Genomic DNA, 18,340 nt, shown 5'->3' with positions numbered 1-18,340 from the left:
ACTATCAAACAAATATAGAAAAAGACTATTTTTAGACTGACCTTCCACTGTGAAGGCAGATGAAGCAGTGAGCCAGACAGGCCACAAAGTCCTGGTCGTGGTTGCCCGGCCCCAGCACCAGGTTGCGGTTGACTGTTAAGACCCTCAGGGCGTCCAGCAGGGCCACCTGCTGAGCCACCGTCTTGTGGGGTCGACAGAGCTGGTACAGCACCGTCCGGTTCAGACAGTGGTAGATGGTGTCGAGGGACAGACCCTGGGAACGCCGCTTGGACTGGTGGAGGAAGAAATCAAGCAGGTGCAGGAGGTTAGAGCCACAATTAAAAGAAAAAAAAGAGAAGTTTAGCTGCGCGGCTGGTACGCTGCTGGGCTCTGCATGTGGATAAAGCTGCTGTAGAAATATTTAAGCAACAGAAAGAAGATTTGTTTGAGCAAGCAGGGCTGAACTGGGTTAAGTCGTCAGAGGGTTGTGAATGTAGCTTTGTTGTTGCGGTGTTGTTGTTGTTTCAGTGTCTAAGTAGAGAACTGCTTAAAGAATGAAAGTGGATACATATTTGTAAAACATGCTTCTTTCCATCAAGATTTTAAGGAAACCAAAAATAATGAAAGTTGCAGAGTTTAGTCTTGTCAGATGTCGGAAGTAGCAGGTGCTAGGTGAGTTTTTATTGATATTATATATTGATATTATATGTACTTCACTGAGTCGTCTGCCAGCAAAAACATCAGAAACAAAAGCAAAGGCACTACAATAAAAATGAGTCATTTTAATACCTTACTTAGTTCATAGGTTGCCATATTCTGCAAGCATCCGTTGTATGGACTGGATTAATGTGTGTCATGTATCCACTGATTTAAATGAAATGTAAATAAGTTGTAACTCCTTCTGCATGACCCAGCATGAAGTGCTTCTTAATCCCTAATCACTTCAGGACGTTTCCAAGTCACAAGGCCGCATTATGGCTCGAAAAAATAATAATTTCAGAGCATAATCTCCTAATCTTCTCACTTGCACAGTAGTCTGTTCAGAAGCCTGAAAGGGAGGAGTCAAAGTTCAAACACATGACTTCAATGCCCTTCTTTTCATTTAACCTTCGAGTTCAAGGGATAGTTTTATACATGTTTGAAGTGGAATTTTAACCTGAATGTTCTATATATTTTCCATTGTTCAAGAAGCTAACAAAAATAACCTCATGGCAGCAAATACACACACATTCTGGATCTTGAAGATGTGTTGGTTTGTACCTGTCCTATGAGCTGCACGATGAAGTCCACCACCAGCTTGGAGTCCTTGTTGAACATGCCCTGCCACAGTTTGTCCACCACTCGCTGGGTGAAGTAGAAGACGTTGTTTACCAGGATCTGATAGCTGCCCCCGCTGCTGAGGGGCAGTGAGGCATCTTCACCTGAGAGGAGAGGAGCAGCAAGAGAGGAGATCAGCTCCTATTTTCTGTGTCTCCTGTGCAATTATGCCATTCGTTTTTCCTCTTGCAGCAGAAGCACATTACTGAAGAAATGAAAAGGCTTAAAGGGGCGCTATTATGATCATTTTCAGGTTCATATTGTATGTAGTGTCTCTACTGGGACATGTCTCCATGCTTTAATGTTCAAAAAGCTCTTTATTGTTCTCATACTGCCTGTGCTGCAGCACCTCTTTTCATCCTCTGTCTGAAACCAGAGCCCAGTCTGCTCTGATTGGTTAGCTGGCCAGCTCTGTTGTGATTGGTCAACTGCTTACAGATGTCCTGCCCATCAGCCTATCAAGTACAATTTGTTGGAGCGCTAGCCAATAGAAAAGTGTGTGTTACATAGTGAGGTCAATATGCAGATGAACTTTGGAATTTACGTTGTGAAGTCATTGTGTTGTAAATGAAAAACAAAGGAGTCCAATGGAGGTGTTTCCATTGGGAGGGGGATTGTATGGGAGAGAAACTCACTTTTTAGCCTTTGCAGACCATTTGCATGCACCAAAACTTATATAACACACTACAGGAAAGGGGAATCCCAAAAAGAAGACCCCTTGAACAATTGTTTGCACAGGTTTAACAGTGATTGGTAGCATGGTATTTTGAGATTTAAGGGATATGATATTAAAGCCCCATGTTTTTATCCCCTGAATTCTCTAGGATTAAAAAACATAATCAAACGGCATTCAAAAAGCTTTTGACAGTTGGTTGGTTTCCTCCTGTTATAGACAATGGAAATCATTATGATAAATTAAGCGATGAGGTCAGAGGTGAAGCGTTAAAGGATACAAATAAAATATCTATAAATGTTCTGTATAGCCTTTAATCTTGGTGTACTATACACTGCTGAAATAGACTGCAGACTATACACTTAATATAAGTCAAGAAGCCATTCAAAAAACTGAAGATGCTTGCAGTTCTCCGGGTTGAACTCTTGAGATTTGCTGACTCGCACCGCAGCCCGCTCATCCGGACATTTACTGCCAAATCATTATAATTTGCTTGAATACCCATGCTGGGAAAAAAAAGTTGTCTTCTCATAAAGCGTTAAGGTAAGATGAGATATCAGTGAGCTGCTTGAGAAAATTGTTTGTTTTTATTCAAATTTTTTATTTGTGGTTGTCCTTGAACTATAGATTGATGGAGTTGGCAAGTAAATAACAAATGGAGAGATGCTTGGCCTGTGGTCCAATAATCTTAAAAGGTTTCAATGCTTCCTTTGCTAAGTCCTTTAGCATAGGATACACTGGTCCATCGTTTACAGAAGGAAAGAGATAATGCTGTCCTATACAACTTGCCACAACATTCGGCGGTTCACGTAAGCAACCGCTTCGGACAGACAAAATGCCAATCTCTAATAGTGCTAATAACATCATTTCCATCTTACGCCCTAACTTGCATGTGTTTTTAAGCTATTTTAAACCAATTTGAATGGTGATATGCACAGTAGTAGATTTGTAAGTAATGCATTCAGAAAGTAATATTTATTCAAATCATTTCATACAATGGGGGTACGAGTAAAGTGTGAGCAACATTTGGGTTTCACTTTCCTTTTTTTTATTTTTCATTCAAAACTTGGTTATTGAGTATTATATTTGTCACTGTTGTGGAGTATTTGTCCACGTTCATAAAGCCTGCATGAGACAACATATGAACGCACAGGGTGAAGTATCTGGATGCACTTTGAGTGTATCTGGAATGGAAGATTGTAGTTTTCCCACGCCATCTTAACTGTTTTTATTGCCTAGTTTAAGTTCAGTCGGAACCCTTAAATAAGACTTTAGTTACACCTGGACTAAATTACTTAGTACTTAATGAGTACTTTTACTATAGTAGAGTATTTTGATTTGACTACAAGGAAGATTGGTGAGGATTTAGACAAAGGACCTGATTTTCCTGACCATGCGACCCAGGTCTTTCTGTGTTAGGGCTGAGAGACTTACCTAGCAGCACATCAGCAGCCAGAAGATGCTCCATGACGCCGTCCAGGATGTTGGACTGAAACTCCTTCTGCTGAGTTCTGGTAGAGCGCTCAGGAGAGGCCTTAGCAGCAGAAAACACACATTTGCAACCATTAATAAACTAAGAAATATGATGGGAAGGACATGTTTGTTGAATTTAAAGTCAAGTCATCGACGGCGCGTCCCCACCTCCAGCAGCAGGTCGATGATGGGCGTCTGCTTGCTGGCCGGGGTCATGCAGAGGTTGTCCATGATCAGGACCCTCATGAAGTCGAAGACATACTTTTTGGCAGGGTGGTTGGTAAGGGACGTTTTGGAGCCCACGTTACAGTATTCAGACTGGCTGCGGTTCATACCGGAGTCCCCGGCAAAGGCCTTGAACTCCTCAGTGGGAGACCCCGCCTCGTCGTCCAGATCAGTGACCTGGAACAGAAGGACGGGTGTTTATTTAATTTAAAAAACAGGATAGCGCAGGATACACAAAATGACGTTTTATTACAGAGAAGCATAAAGCAGAGCGCACTAAAAAGTGATGCACACGGCTGGGAACGGGGCTGAAGCGATTGTTGACTTTCAATATGCATTCAATACGAAAGTACGAAGCTTGAATGGGTCATGAAACGGCTGTTGCTAACAAGTGAATATATGAGACCTTAGCCGCCTTTAGCTTATCCGTGTTGAAGTAAAGTGACACGACCATCATACAGATTGTTTATATCCTATTGCTAATGCTTCACAAATTATAATAATGGGTCTTCAAATGTGGAGACTATCCTGCTGAACAAAACGTATAGTATATGTATCATAAACGTGTGTTTACCACAGATCTTAATATTCCAAATTCCATTAGAAAAATCCCTTGTGATGCTTACCTCCACAGCTCTATGGCTTCCAAAAACAAATTTAGAGGCTTACCATCTCGGAGTAAGGTCTGATGTTGAAAGGGAAGACGGTGGCTGCCAGGGCACAGAGGAACTCGGCACTGTGCCACATTGACGCCAGGTCGGCCACGTTGTGGTAAAGATACCTGAAGAACTGCATGAGAGTGACCGGGTACTCCCGCAGCCAGGAGCCTTCCTCCTCTGACTGCCAAGGCTGGAAAGAGACGCAGAAGAAAACAAACTGACTCAACAGTTTATTCAAGCCTCATATCTACGTAGAAGCAGTGATGGTTTTTCAAATCTTCGGCTGGTTTGGAGGATTTCAGTTCAGTTGTTCAGTAGCAGCCTGTGCCGTGAGTAAGTGCTAAGCTGTAATTTCCCAGGAGGTTCGAGTATAGCTTCTCAGCAGAGAGCACTATGGGAGTCACTGAAAAACTCCCATGTGTGTTTGAGTGAGGATGAGGATGAATATAGCATGTGTGTCGATTCATTTTAGCTGGATTAAAGGAGCTTAAAATGATGCTTTTAAAGAATCCAGGCAGGAACTGTTAGGATACCCCCATTTAAAAATGACTCATATATGAACATATAATCTGCTATGGGGAAGAATGTTGGATTTAATTACTCAAATTACGTCTCAATATGTCTCTCTTAATTGTTAAATATGTAATTGTAATAATATTCCCGTAAGTATGATGATGTCATCAAGAAATCAAACATAATTTTTCTGCACTTTCGTTCAACTGAATTTATTCATAGTTAGGTTTTCAGATTTGGTAATTAGATGAGATTATAAGTATTTATTTATTCCAGAACTGGGAAATTGGTTTGTTATAGCAACATGTTAACGAGTGAAAAATATAATGAAATTATACAAAAATAAACATAAAACAGTAACCGTACACTTATCAACAATAGGAAGATAAATATATATAAAGTAAATACAATAAATTATATAGAATAAGTAGGAATGCACTATAATAGACCAACTTTCTAGGATAACAAATATATATGAACATAGGATAATATTTAATCATCGAGGTGTGTAATGTGCTGAGGTTTTTAATTGAGTTTAAATGTTATGACGATAATTATGTTATTTTGAAAATGGCAATAACATGGATATTAAAAAGGACTTATAACTAGGGATGCACCGATTCAAAAAATGTCGGCTGATGCTGATGTTTAGAATAACTATTTTTGCCGATATCGATGGCCGATGTTTTACTATTTAAACTTTAATAGTAGCAAAAGGCAGCCTATCCCTTTAAGAGAGAGAGTGGGGGATACATGTGTGCATGTGTAAGAGCGAGAGAGAGGTTGAGCGAGCCATAGTAAGTTTCTGAAAGTTAACGGGAGTAGCAGCAAGTATAACAAAATCACAAATATAAAAGACAGCCTCCCAAAAACACTGAATGATGGATTTATTTTACCGATCCAGACACCCGGTACACGGGGCAGAAGTCTGGCAGAATGCGCAGCGTGGAGAGGAGACACCCCCCCCCCCCCCCCCTACCCCCTCTCCGAACGACTTTAAAGTTACGGCAGACCCACAGTCACTGTTTGAATCCTTCAAAATTATGCCCTGACTTCAGATTTGGTCAGTCAGATTTTGGAAAAAACGACGCTGGCGCGACTTCTCCCGGTCACGTAGCAAAACATAAACATCGGTGACTGCCATCGGTGATGTCACCTTATTTACCGATGTGCCGATGGTGGTAAATAGCGCTAAAATCGGCCCGACGCCGATGGCTCACCGATGTATCGGTGTGTTCCTACTTATAACACTACCAAACTTTTTAGTGTAAAGTAGAGTGTGGTGTAGGCTGGAGTGTGTTCCTCACCAGGTTGAGCATGCTGCGCAGCATGGCCAGCAGCAGGAAGGCGGCCTCGGTGTACACGTTGTGGATGGAGCCCACCACTGTCCCACTGGAGGCCGGTATGCCAAAAATGAACGTCCAGAGGGAGTCCAGGTCAAACTGACAGGAAAAATAGAAAGACTGGGGTAATAAACAGTCACATCCACACCAATAATGTTAAAGTACTATCATATGACCTAATTGACATGTGTGAAATGGGACACCACGATAAACTACACAAAATTAACAGTGATGTTAATTAAATGCATTATGTCAACAGATTTCACATGAATGTATGTGGTTGGATGAAAGCAATAATATTAAGTTTAAATAAAAGTGTTTCAATAAAACATTAGTCTCAACGTAATATTATTGCTTTCAACTAACCTGATTAAACATTTGTTGACATATACATTTATTTAAAGCCAACGCTTCAGTTTGAGTATCTGAAGCTTTAGAAAGCGGGCCCAGACACTAAAACAGAGAGTAAATATAATATACTGTATGTAAGTGATACACATATTTGATCTTACTAGTTATATTTCTGGGAATACATTTTATAAGTAACTTATGAGGTGTAACCGCTCTCAACTTTGTAGCAAAGAGTTTAGTTTGTTTGATTACTGAGCTAAAGAAAAACATAGAATGTACACTGAATAAACAAATACTAGTTCCACACTCACAGCGGAGAAGACAAAACGAAACACTGCATTCATTTGTCGAGTAAAATTCAGTATTACTTGAAAAAGAAAAAGGTTGGGCATACTGACATGTACCTGCAGGCTGTCCGGCAGCTCGGTGACGGGCTGCTGCAGGAACAGCGCCATGAGAAGGAAGTAGAGCTCCGGCACGTTGGTGTGTTTGGGCAGCAGGGTCTGCAGCACGGGCAAGCCGGGGAAGTGGCACGCGTCACGGTTGATCTCTCGCACCGTGGAGCGCCCACCGGCACTGCGGCCCACGTTGAAGCCTGAAAAGTGGGAGGGGACGGAGAGTTAAGAGGGTAAAAGTTAAGCATATTGAATATGTCGGAAGGTATCTACTGGATCTCTGCTGCTCTGAATACAGCAGTTGGGGGCAGGTTTATAAAGGAAGGGGGGTTACAGTAATAACCCAGGATCCTCTGACTACGGTGGCCGACACGTGCGAATGGGCTACGATGGCCGAAAAAACGACCATTAGGAGAAACGCGCTGCACTTTCAAAAACGATGTAAATAAAACACAAGTGCTGAAAAAACATGCAAATGAAGAGACGCAGCAAGAAGCTCGAAGCACTACGGTAACGGTAACACTAAAAAATGACGCACACAGCTGGAACCGGAAAGCTTCAGGGATTATAAAATTGGCCAACTGTCACTGGAAACGTACCCAAAATGTAAATTGTATTGGCTTATTTTATGTGATCACATGACTCCTTCTGATATTAGTGCAGATCTGCTGTAAGCTAGCTAGCTAACGTAGCTAACCTGACATTTAATAATGTGAAACAGGGTTGCTCAGTGAGAGTGACAGTTGGCCACCTTTAGAAACCCTGAATGTCAACAGGCGCTCCAGCCCCAGCTGTGTGCATCCCTTTCTAGTGTCCCCGTTTCCGTTGTGTTTTGAGCTTCTTGCAGCTTTTTGTAAATGCAGCGCTAAGTAAACACTGCACATGTTTTGTGAAGTTGGTGAATATGTTTATTGTTTTGCAGGCACATCTGTGTTTTCTTATTTGCATTGTTTTAGAAACTGCAGCAAAATCGAAGTCTTTTGGGCCGTTGTAGCGCGTTTGCCTTTTGACGGCCACCGTATCTAACTCAGCTAATCAGGCAAGGACTGGGTCCTGGATAACAGCTAAATAACTCAAAAGATAAGGACTTGGTTGGGCTGGACTACCGATCTTTGAAAATCTACAGTAAGGGCTTCAACCTGACAGTACGCATTCTGATGCTACAGCAGTGGTGATTCTGTAAGGCCATGGCACTACTTAGCAAAGTTCTTACAAGCCAAGTCGATGCTTCTCAACCTGATGCTGCTCAGATGATGAGTAGTGAAGTTGGAAAGCACATTTGTGAGTGCATTTTTGTCTTAAATAGTAAAGAATTTAAAGGATAACTGTGCGTTGAGTAAAAATCAACACTGTGAAACATGCATTTAGAAACTGTTAAAGGGGTCCAGGTTGGGAAGCATTGAGCTAAGGTAGGACTACAGTCACAGCATCAGCAGGGAATGCGGGGGGAGGGAGAAAAAAATGAGAAGACGCACCCTTGGCTGTGAGGCGCACAAACTGCGCAGCTTTCTGTTTACTGAACGAAGGCCAACTCCGACGGAAAGCGTTGCCAGAGTGAGGAGAGGCGTCTGCTGAGCCATATTACAACATACTGTATTCACAGTGCACATCATCACCGCATGCTTCCGACTCTCAGGCCCCATGTCCACAAAGCACCTTACTCTGCCAAAGAGGCACTAGGGAGTGCATCCTTCAAGCCTTTCATCAAAAATAAACTCCCAGCACTTATTTTATTGTTCCTATGACAACAATATATCTCGAGAACTAGTTCTAGCTTCCCCTCCTTGGATTTATCATCCGTTTGTGCTTCTTCAACCTCCAATTTCTAATGATTTCATCAGCTCTATTTTGAAAAGTTTAAACATTTGTACTTTAAGCGTTCTGAAAATGTGAGGGCTTTTGCTTTCTCCACACTGAATGCTATTTTAAAAAGATGTCATCCCTCAGAAAAAAAGATGCTATGTGGACACTGGCCCCTATGATGAAAAATGCTCAAGTGTCCAGAATGAATGGCATACATTAAAGGGGCCCTATTATGCTAATGTCCAGGTTCATATTTGTATTTTGTGTCTCTACTTTCATATGTTTATATGCTTTTATGTTCAAAAAGGTCTTTCTTTTTCTCATCAAAAGTGTTACATAGTCCAATGGAGGCGTTTTATTGCACATTAACCTCTATAAACACACTCAAGGAAAGACAAATCTCCAAAAAGCATAATAGGGCCACTCCATGGTAAATCAAGCACACCTGCTCCATCCATAGATCCAACTTCAGAGTTAGTATTGTGTTCGCCATGAGCTGTACAAGCCGCCACAGTCTCATGCACTCACTCACCGAGCACTGTGCCGATCTTATTGGTCAGGACGATGTCGGTGTGGTCGAGCCAGCCGCCCCCACACAGGCCCTCTTTGAAGCGGTTGAGGATGGACTGGTTGGAGAGCAGCACCACCAGGATCCACAGAGCCGCCGTGACCGTGCTCGAGTGAAGGTGTTCTTCCATGAACATCAGGAGCCAATCAAAGCCGAGCGTCCGCACCAGCTCCTCACAAGCTCTGTGGGGGAGGAAACAGAGAGCACATGGGGTAAACTGACCGACCAATACCTTTTTTTAATGCATTTTCCAAGCATCAAGGTGGATTATTAGTGGTTCTTACTGGGCGTTGACGGTGCACTTCTCCTTGGTGGTGAAGAGCAGTCTGAGCAGGTTGTCCAGCAGTCGGTTTCTCAGCAGAATAAGGTTGGCCGACAGGAGACCACCAAAATCATCCTCATTACCTGGAGACATAAAGACGTTTTCAGAAGGGAAGAGTCATGTCAGTTAAAGAGTTGTAAAGCAGCAAGCGATTTTATTTGTCAAATATGATTCTAATACCTGCTTTGTATTAAACAGCATTTGGCCACCACAAAAAGGACGGTATTGCCTTTCATTTTTCCTTACCTCCGTCTATCTTTTCATCGTTATTGATCTCCATGACGACAAACTTCTCACACACAGCAAATGTGGGAAGAGTAGAAGAGATGAACTGGCCAAACCTGGGAGGGGAAAAACAAAGTGTTACGTCTTTGCTTTCTTTTTACCAGTTTTTCAGTCGAGTATTCAGTATAATCAGACTAATGCAATATCCATACACAGCCAGGTCTTTATTTTACTTTGGACTTTACTGATATAATCTACATGAGGTTAGATACAGAACACATCACACAAGCTATTTGTTCGCTTCTGCGGTTGGCAAATGTTGCTGTGACTATTTTTGGTGTGAATGTGTGCCTTTACGAACACTTGTAATATCCCATTGTGACTCTATCATGCTCGACTAAGATGTAAAAGAAGCAGGTACTACATTTTCTGTAACGCAGTAATGTAACACGTTACTTTTGAGAACAGCAGTATTACCGTACAGTTACTAAGCACGAAAGGATCTCATTACTTGCTTTACTTTAAGGTCTTCAACTATCTGCATAACAGGAGGACAGAAAATAAATCTAACGTCCCTTTTGGCCTGGCTACACTCGTTAGTTCATGGTTGAGGAGACAGAGCAGAAATGTCCGAGTCTCATAGCAGAGATAAACAGGCTTATAGCAGCATACATCTTGGGGGAAATGTTGCCTGATTCGAAGGTGGAATCACCAGCTTTCCGAAACATACTGAGCAAGATACAAGTGGCGAGCTTGTTTGCAAGCTACCTGGACCAGTTATGGAACCTGAGCTAAAAAAAACACGGCTGACGTTCAAACGAAGAGCAGAAAACAGAGTTCTGGTTACAGTATTGTCCTCATTAGATTTTGGATTTGTACATGTTCATTATACTAGAGATTTAACTGTATATTGTTTTTTGTCATTTGATTTAAGGGGATCTCAGGTGATGTTACAGAGTAGTCCAAAAATAATCTAACTAGTAGTGTAACACTTATTTACTTATCCTGCATACTTTTGAAGTAACGCTTATTTTGTGTTTTTTGTATATATTGACTGTTCTTTTATTTACTTTTCATGTGTGTGTGTGTGTGTGTGTGTGTGTGTGTGTGTGTGTGTGTGTGTGTGTGTGTGTGTATGTATAAGCATATTTTTATATATATTTGTATATTTTTACTTTTATACCTTGCAACTGTTGAGATCTTTCTGTCTGAACACACAAATTGGAACATTGCCAATAAAGTTACCTTTGACTTAATTACTTTCAGCAGGGAAAGGCAAGTAAGGCATTACTTTTTTTTAAGTAAAAAGTAATGTGTATTGCACTGTTTTTTTGAGTAACCGCCCCACACAGGAAGGTGATTCCGTGTATAGGTGTGTGTGAGCGTACCTCAGCAGATCGTACTGGTTGGGGAAGCCCTGCAGCAGCAGACTGAGCACGTTGCTGATGGCGGCTACAGTGGGCTGGGACAGGGAGGCGTCCCTCAGGGTCAGCAGCAGCCTGGGGACCAGCTGGAACTCCCTGAGCAGTTTGGCATTCTTAGCTGCCTCGCTGTTAAATGGAGAAAGGGGTTACCACGGTTACATCTGATGTTAGCTTCTTTGCTGAAATGTGAGAAGAAAAAAAATGCTCGGAGACTTGCCTGGATTCTGTCAGCAGTTCGATAAAATGCTCAAACAGAGAGAGATGGAGCTCGTAGGGAGCGTGGAGCCACACCTGAGGAGCAGACGGAGGAAAAGGAGCAGAGTGAGACACAAACACAGGGAGCCACAGGAAGCCTTCCCTGCCTGTTGCTGGCAAACTATGAACTCCTCCCTCACAGGGTCATATATCCGAGTCAACAGACTGGACTTATTGCACCACCCTTTCAAACTTTTCAATTCAGAATTCACATCTTTTTAATACTTATACACCGCCATTTATTTTAATACTGTGTACTGTATACATGGTATAATTGCATTACGGGGACAATAAAGTATATCGTATCATATCCTTTATATTGTGGTCAATGTTTTAATAAATATTAAACATTTTACTTGAACTTCCAATATTTATTTAAATGTATTATTTTATTTTATCTTTTCATGGCACATTCTTATCTTTATCTTCTACGTTTATTACATTTTTTATTTCACTTTTGTTCATTTAATTACAAAATGTGTCAAAAAATGATTTTCCCATGTCAGTTTGAAAAGTCATGTAAGAAACTTTGGTGACACTTTCTTTTACTTTCCGTCTACTTTGAATTAAACCATTCTTCATTATTTTATGAAGACGTAGAGAGGACTGACCAGAGTGAGACAGTGGTCGCTGAAGTTGAAAGTATGTCTTTAGAAGAAGCCAAGACAATCAACCAAAACCCCTAAATGACTAAAACACAGTTTTTTGCGATAAATCCAAGATTTTCTCAGAATCAGCCGTTGTGACATCCAACTGATAGAGCGGGTCATAAATGGTTCTCTAACCTGCACAAACGCTGTAGAATCTAATACATTTTGGTGAGTTTGGTCATTTCATTAGCATTTACTGGCATGGTGGTTCCCTTTGCCTCACCTCGAAGTCACAGAGCAGATCCTGGAAAGCGGTGGAGTTAGGAATGATGGAGGTCTCGTGGCCGCTGTCGACAGTTCCCACCAGAGAGAAGGTGAGGTGGAGGATGTGGCTGTTGAGCAGTGAGCGCTTCTTCTTCAGCAGCATAGCCAGCAGCTGCAAAAGACCGAAAAAAATAGCAAGAATTATTTTAAGCCAGACAGATTTTGGGGCAATGCCATGTCACATTTCTGACTCTATTTATTTTTGTAAAAATGTGAATATCTAACAACAAACACAGTAATAAGAGTGGATTAATAAATGTTTTTGATTTTGCACTCGCCCTTGTGGAATATGTTTATCAAGACCTAAAATTAGCAGAAGTAAATAAGGAGAAAAAATCAGCAAATATAAGCAACAAACTAGAAATACAAATAAAACTCAAACTGAGAAGCAGTACATTTGGAAACTGGTCATTTTATTTTATTTTGGTTTCTTTCACGTAAAATTTAAAATTAAAAGCTTTGTCTTGTTTGATTGATTCTGTATGTCCAAAAAACGGTTTGAATTTTGAACAGAGTACATTACAAACTAAGCTAATAAATAAAATCCCCATTTCTCAGAGTAACACAAGTGAGACATCTCACTATGGGATACGCAGGGAGGCGCATCCCATAGTGAGACATCGGACCGAATGCTATGAATGAAAACAAATATTGGTAATAGGAAGGATTTAGAACATCTAAAACAGATTAACAAAAAATCTTAAATAAGAATAAAATAGTTAATTTATTTGATTAGCTGGAAAATCACAGCAAACTGAAATACAAACCAGATGTATCTATAAAGATCTAAATAACAAACTAAATAAAGGAACCTTAAAAGAAATCAGCCAGCTTTCACCATCTGTTAACCGTCAGTTGATAAAACCCACACATTTTAAATCGTTTTTGTTGAGCTGCTATTTGTAAATCTAGTGCATCAGTCCTTTGTTGAACTGTAGACTCGTATCTCACCTGGTATCCTTTGATGCGCTCCATCTCCTTGCTGGCCAGGGGGTTGCTCTTTACAACACACACCAAAGCTTTGACAGCCGCATACAGCCCTTCCACATCTGACGCCATGGCAACCAGGCCCAAGATGGCAGCCGCCCCACCAACATACTGCAGGTTGGTGGCCACGGGTTTGGCGACGAAGGCACGGACACCTGAAAAAGAAAAGCTGCAGATTTAAACCCGTACATTTACCATCCAGGAGCTTTTACAGAAATAAAAAAAAATGTCTTCATGATATTATGGTTTACCCAAGTATCCAATGACGGCGGCTCCGATGGTACGTGCTGGTCCGTTGAGATGCCCAGCGGCGTTATGAATCAATTTCACAGGAGTGGCGTTTTCATGAGAGGACACAGTGAGCTGCAGAGGGATCACATTAAAAAAAACACATAAAGAAAACAGGTGTGGGAGAGAAACTCCCTCTGGAGGAAACGTAGGGATTTTAGACTTTGCAAACAATTTACATGCACTAAAACCTATTTAACACACTACAGGAAAGGGAAAACCCCCAAAATAGGGCGTCTTTAAAACGTTTATTCAGCAGGTAAGAATGATACACTGGACTAAGCAAGAAGGGGGAAAAGAAAGTGAAAAACATATTTTTTTTAACATGCCATTTTGCAAGTTTTAATAGGAAGTGGTGATGACTGTTTTTGAAACAAAAACACTAGTGTGTTTTAGTGCTATAAACCCTCTCTTCCTGTTTTAATACAAGTCTCTGCAGCAGCTGAAATGCTGCCTCTGCACTTGTGAGCTGATTTTTCGTGAGTCACCGTGGGCCGAGGCTTAACGGGGGGAGAGGAGCAGCCTGGGAAATAAGTTGACAGGTGGGCAAAAGAGATAAGGGCGGAGGAGGGAGCTCATTTGGAGCTCAAATATGCATAATAAGATGGTGATTGTAAATGTAAAAATATCTTTGAATAAACATTCACGCGAGTAGATTGGCTGCAAATGTTCTGTGTGTGATTTGGCCTGTATTTGTGCGTAATGGTGATAAAACCTATTTAGAAATAGGGAGTGAGCAGTAGAAACTCACACAGAGGAAAAAGAAAATCTGCTTTTAAAACCAACATCTGAATTGTTCCCAAAATGTAAACCAAAGAAACATGTATTGAGTAGTTAGATTACAAGTTTTATTCAACAATCTCCTGTCCCCATAATTGAAATCTTAAAATCTTGTGGAACGGAGGTTTTTTAAATACAAGTGCTTTATGTTATGAGATAATGGACTATAATCCATATGTTTCACAATCCCAAGAACTTGAAAACGGCCCCCAGTTGTTCTAAAGCTCTAATTCTAGGAATTAGCTATTAGCTATGAAGTGTGACCCTGAGAGGCCTCGCCCCAAGTTATCTGACCGTTCATTGCCTTTTGTCCCTTCTTGCACCCTGAGGTCCTCAGGCAGGTTGTTCCTGGTCGTTTCAAACACTTCACTGTCAGGAATCCTAGACTTCGGAACGACCTGCCTGAGGAGATCAGAGCTGCGACCTCTGTCTGCTCTTTTAAATGTCTTTTAAAAACTAAAGAATAGCTCTTACTTGACTTTATATACTATAAGTTTTATAACCTTTGATTATTTTACTCTGTGTTCTGTAATGTTTTTAGTGGCTGGTTTTTAGTCCACTTCCTTCTCTGTGTATTTAAAAGTGTTTTTTTTATTATGTGAAAGTACTTTGTTACTCTGTTTTAGATGTGCTACTGACATTAGCCTGACACAATTCTGACGTCTCTGCACAAAGAATTGGTGTCAAAATGACAAACATTACTGCACTGATGGGACATAGAACACAAGGTGGCCTCTGACACTGACTTTACACTGGCTTATTTTCCTCCTATTTTTTTTTCAGAGAGCAAAGCTTGTTTTGTTTATAAAACTCTGACCACCCCGTTATTATTTTCTTTTTGATCCTGTAATAACTGTAAGAGATCCTGACTTATAATCTAGCCCAAAAAAAGACCTTTTTATTTTTAAACCCTCATTTTCTACAGCCATTGTGCAGCTTTAGAATAAGAATAAATACAATACTAGCGTGGTGAGTCTCAAACGGCTCACCCGAGCAGTGGTCTGTCTGACCTGTTTGGCGATGGCCTTGCTGTCCAGCTTGTTGTAGACTTTCCTGATTTTGGCCACGGTGAGAGTGGAGACCGAGAGCGCGTACAGGCTGAAGGACACCTTCTCCTCTGGTACCAACGCCACCGGGGAGGCGGGGGCTACCTCCGTCTTCGAGTCTTTACCTTGGGAAATAACATGTTTAATGATAAACAGAGCTTGTGGTGAACTGAAAGAAGAAGAGGGACACTATGAGGGGCCACTCACAGGGCAGGTAGACGGCCTGGAAGCTGCCCACGTAGATGGGTCCCAGTTCATAGATGGCGGCTACGCTGGTGGCCGGCAGGACCTCCTCCAGGAAATGGCTGGGCCCCAGACGCCACACCAGGCTGGAGAGCTGTCGCTGAGCGGGCGGCGTCCCCACGTACCCGTACACAGTGCTCAGTACAGGGGGGTTAGTAGAGCCAGAGCCGCCTGGAGCACTGTGGACATAGTGCAGCTGGAAGAGAGAGAAGCTTGTTTTTAATAATAATAATAATAATAATAATAATAATAATAATAATAATAATAACAACATTTATTTATAGAGCGCTTTTCAAGAAATGTAAAGACAGTGGGATTTTAGCCTTTGCAGACCATTTACATGCACCAAAACCTATACAAGACACTACAGGGTAAGGAAACCTCAAAAAGCATATCAGGGCCTATTTATTGAGTGACTGAAGAGCACCAGAGGGATTCTATAATGCCAGAGAGAAGATTTGTTTTCCCTGAAACACCACCACAAGTACTGCGTCACATGCACACAGACGCGTGACAGACATATGAGCGGCTGGTTGTTTCCTGTTTGAGGATCTCGGCAGGAAATGAAGCCGCTGTTATCAGCAGTGCGGAGAGGAGGCTGAGACTTGTGGCCTGCTGCACCGTTGCCCCGCTTGGCATTCTTATCTGTTGGGAATATAAAGGCACCAAACCACAAGCCACATCACAGCACACTGACAAATGTGTAAAGCCTCATAAAATAGGCTTTATATTCTATCTATGCACCAGCAAATTGAAAAAAAGTTAGTCAACTGAAGTCAAACGTGGATAAGTGGTTTTGATAATCACTTTAATTTATAAAACAAAAATAAATATTCTATTGTTTCAGATCGAAAAATCTATGCTTTTTTTCTCTAATTTATTTTTTATAAATAAAGTTTTGACTGCTTTTGTCCAGTGATGTACTTTTTATTGGTTTGTATTTTATTGTTGTTGTTTGTGCAATGCTGTCTTGTCCAGATAATCAATGCTTTTATTAATTCTATTTTATTTTCATATATATGATTATTTGTTCATTTGTTAGGCACTTAGTAATCTGTGATAACCTATATATTTTTTACTCATATAGTTATATTTTGTACATTGTTGCTAGGTTGTTCCTCTTTGATGGCTACACAGCTCTGCCACATTTAATTATGATATTATATTCATTCTCAGAGTAAATTTCTTATGTGAAGTCGTGTAAAAAATGTATTTTTATATATTTTTTATTTTTAAATCAAAAAAATTATATATTTGTTCCTTTTTTATAACTTTTCATAGACACATTCTAATTGCAATACATTTGAACAGTTATTAATTGATCAAGTCAGAAATGCTAAATCCCTCATTTTTGTATACATTTAAATTGTAATTTTCGTGTATTTATGTGTATCTATATGTGTATGCATATGTGTGTGAATCTGTATTGCTTGCTTGATAATTGAAAATGGACTGTGAGGGTTGATTTCTTTACATTTTGTTACAAAGACAATACGGGAATCCTATTTTATGCTATGATCTGGTTTATGTATAAACCATTTCACGACATTGCAAATGTCCTGTATGTGTATATGACCCTGATTCTGATTCCAAACAGTATTTCCATGTGCAAACTGTATATATCTTCAAATTAATCTACTCACTGCAGGCTCTCCATCGTCCGATTTCCATGAATAACCTGTCCCCATCATTAGTTTCTACTTTGTTTGTCTCCTCCATGATTGCCTGTTTGTGTTTTTATCATGTTCTGTTGCTTTTACCTCTTAGAATATGTAAAAAATAATAGAACAATGTCCTCGGGTGTCATGAAAGGCACCTTAAAGGAAATGTATTATTATTATTATTATGATGACCTTATTGAACCGATCAGTTTACCTTGACCGTGCTGATGAGCTGTCCGTCGATGTACAGCGTGGCCATGCTGTTCTTCAGCATGCCTTTGCTCATGACCAGCACCAGGTGGTGCCACTGACCCTCGGCAATCAGCTCTCCGCAGCGGAAACGGGCACAGCAGGGCAGGATCTCGTAGAAGGAGGCTTCTTCACTCGACTCGTCCGCTGCTTGACGGGGTGGAAGGAGGAGTGCAGGGGGGGAATCGATGAGTCAAAACAGTGATATCTCACAAGGCACTGATTTATAGATATATGCAGAAAGTCAGTCCACACATTCAGAAGGGACAACCGTGTGCAGGAACAATTGGGGGGAGGCTATACATGCAAATGTCATTTAAGAAAAAGTATTAACATTCTGCTTTTCTGACACAGCTTTGAAAATGTTAAAATACACAAGATATTTTGGCAACTATGAAACACATTGCTTGTCAAAAATAAATCTTATTTTTTAATATAATACTGCTATATGTTCTCTTTTTTTTTAACAACTTCTTCTTCTGATTGCGTTTATGTATGCACCATAAATGATGACTCAATCACTGCAGAGTCCCACTCTGTGGCCAATTCCATGCCAAAGTTACTCAAATTGTATTTACTTCTACTTAGCTTACTATTGGGACTCAGGGTTGGGGAGTGACAGATTACATGCAACTACGTTTATCGGG

The 18,340-nt window shown here is 40.8% G+C and overlaps 1 protein-coding gene across 1 annotated transcript in view; it reads right to left on the bottom strand.

The window, feature by feature from the left end:
• Positions 1 to 18,340, bottom strand: part of wdfy3 (WD repeat and FYVE domain containing 3) — a 74,355-nt gene that overhangs the window by 30,802 nt on the left and 25,213 nt on the right. The window contains exons 11-28 of the mRNA XM_063896776.1: positions 17,659 to 17,840; positions 15,748 to 15,979; positions 15,505 to 15,665; positions 13,678 to 13,789; positions 13,391 to 13,581; positions 12,399 to 12,551; positions 11,488 to 11,561; positions 11,235 to 11,396; positions 9,868 to 9,962; positions 9,584 to 9,704; positions 9,264 to 9,481; positions 6,932 to 7,128; positions 6,147 to 6,281; positions 4,337 to 4,516; positions 3,611 to 3,844; positions 3,404 to 3,503; positions 1,240 to 1,400; positions 42 to 271 (exon numbers count right to left, since the gene is read on the bottom strand). Coding sequence (XP_063752846.1) covers positions 42 to 271; positions 1,240 to 1,400; positions 3,404 to 3,503; positions 3,611 to 3,844; positions 4,337 to 4,516; positions 6,147 to 6,281; positions 6,932 to 7,128; positions 9,264 to 9,481; positions 9,584 to 9,704; positions 9,868 to 9,962; positions 11,235 to 11,396; positions 11,488 to 11,561; positions 12,399 to 12,551; positions 13,391 to 13,581; positions 13,678 to 13,789; positions 15,505 to 15,665; positions 15,748 to 15,979; positions 17,659 to 17,840 — 2,938 coding nt within the window. The remainder of the gene's footprint in view (positions 1 to 41; positions 272 to 1,239; positions 1,401 to 3,403; positions 3,504 to 3,610; positions 3,845 to 4,336; positions 4,517 to 6,146; positions 6,282 to 6,931; positions 7,129 to 9,263; positions 9,482 to 9,583; positions 9,705 to 9,867; positions 9,963 to 11,234; positions 11,397 to 11,487; positions 11,562 to 12,398; positions 12,552 to 13,390; positions 13,582 to 13,677; positions 13,790 to 15,504; positions 15,666 to 15,747; positions 15,980 to 17,658; positions 17,841 to 18,340) is intronic.

Source organism: Eleginops maclovinus, chromosome 12 (genome assembly GCF_036324505.1).
Source record: "Eleginops maclovinus isolate JMC-PN-2008 ecotype Puerto Natales chromosome 12, JC_Emac_rtc_rv5, whole genome shotgun sequence".
NCBI lineage: Eukaryota > Metazoa > Chordata > Actinopteri > Perciformes > Eleginopidae > Eleginops > Eleginops maclovinus.
Note: the sequence above shows the minus strand (reverse complement) of the source record. Positions and strands in the feature narration are given on the sequence as shown.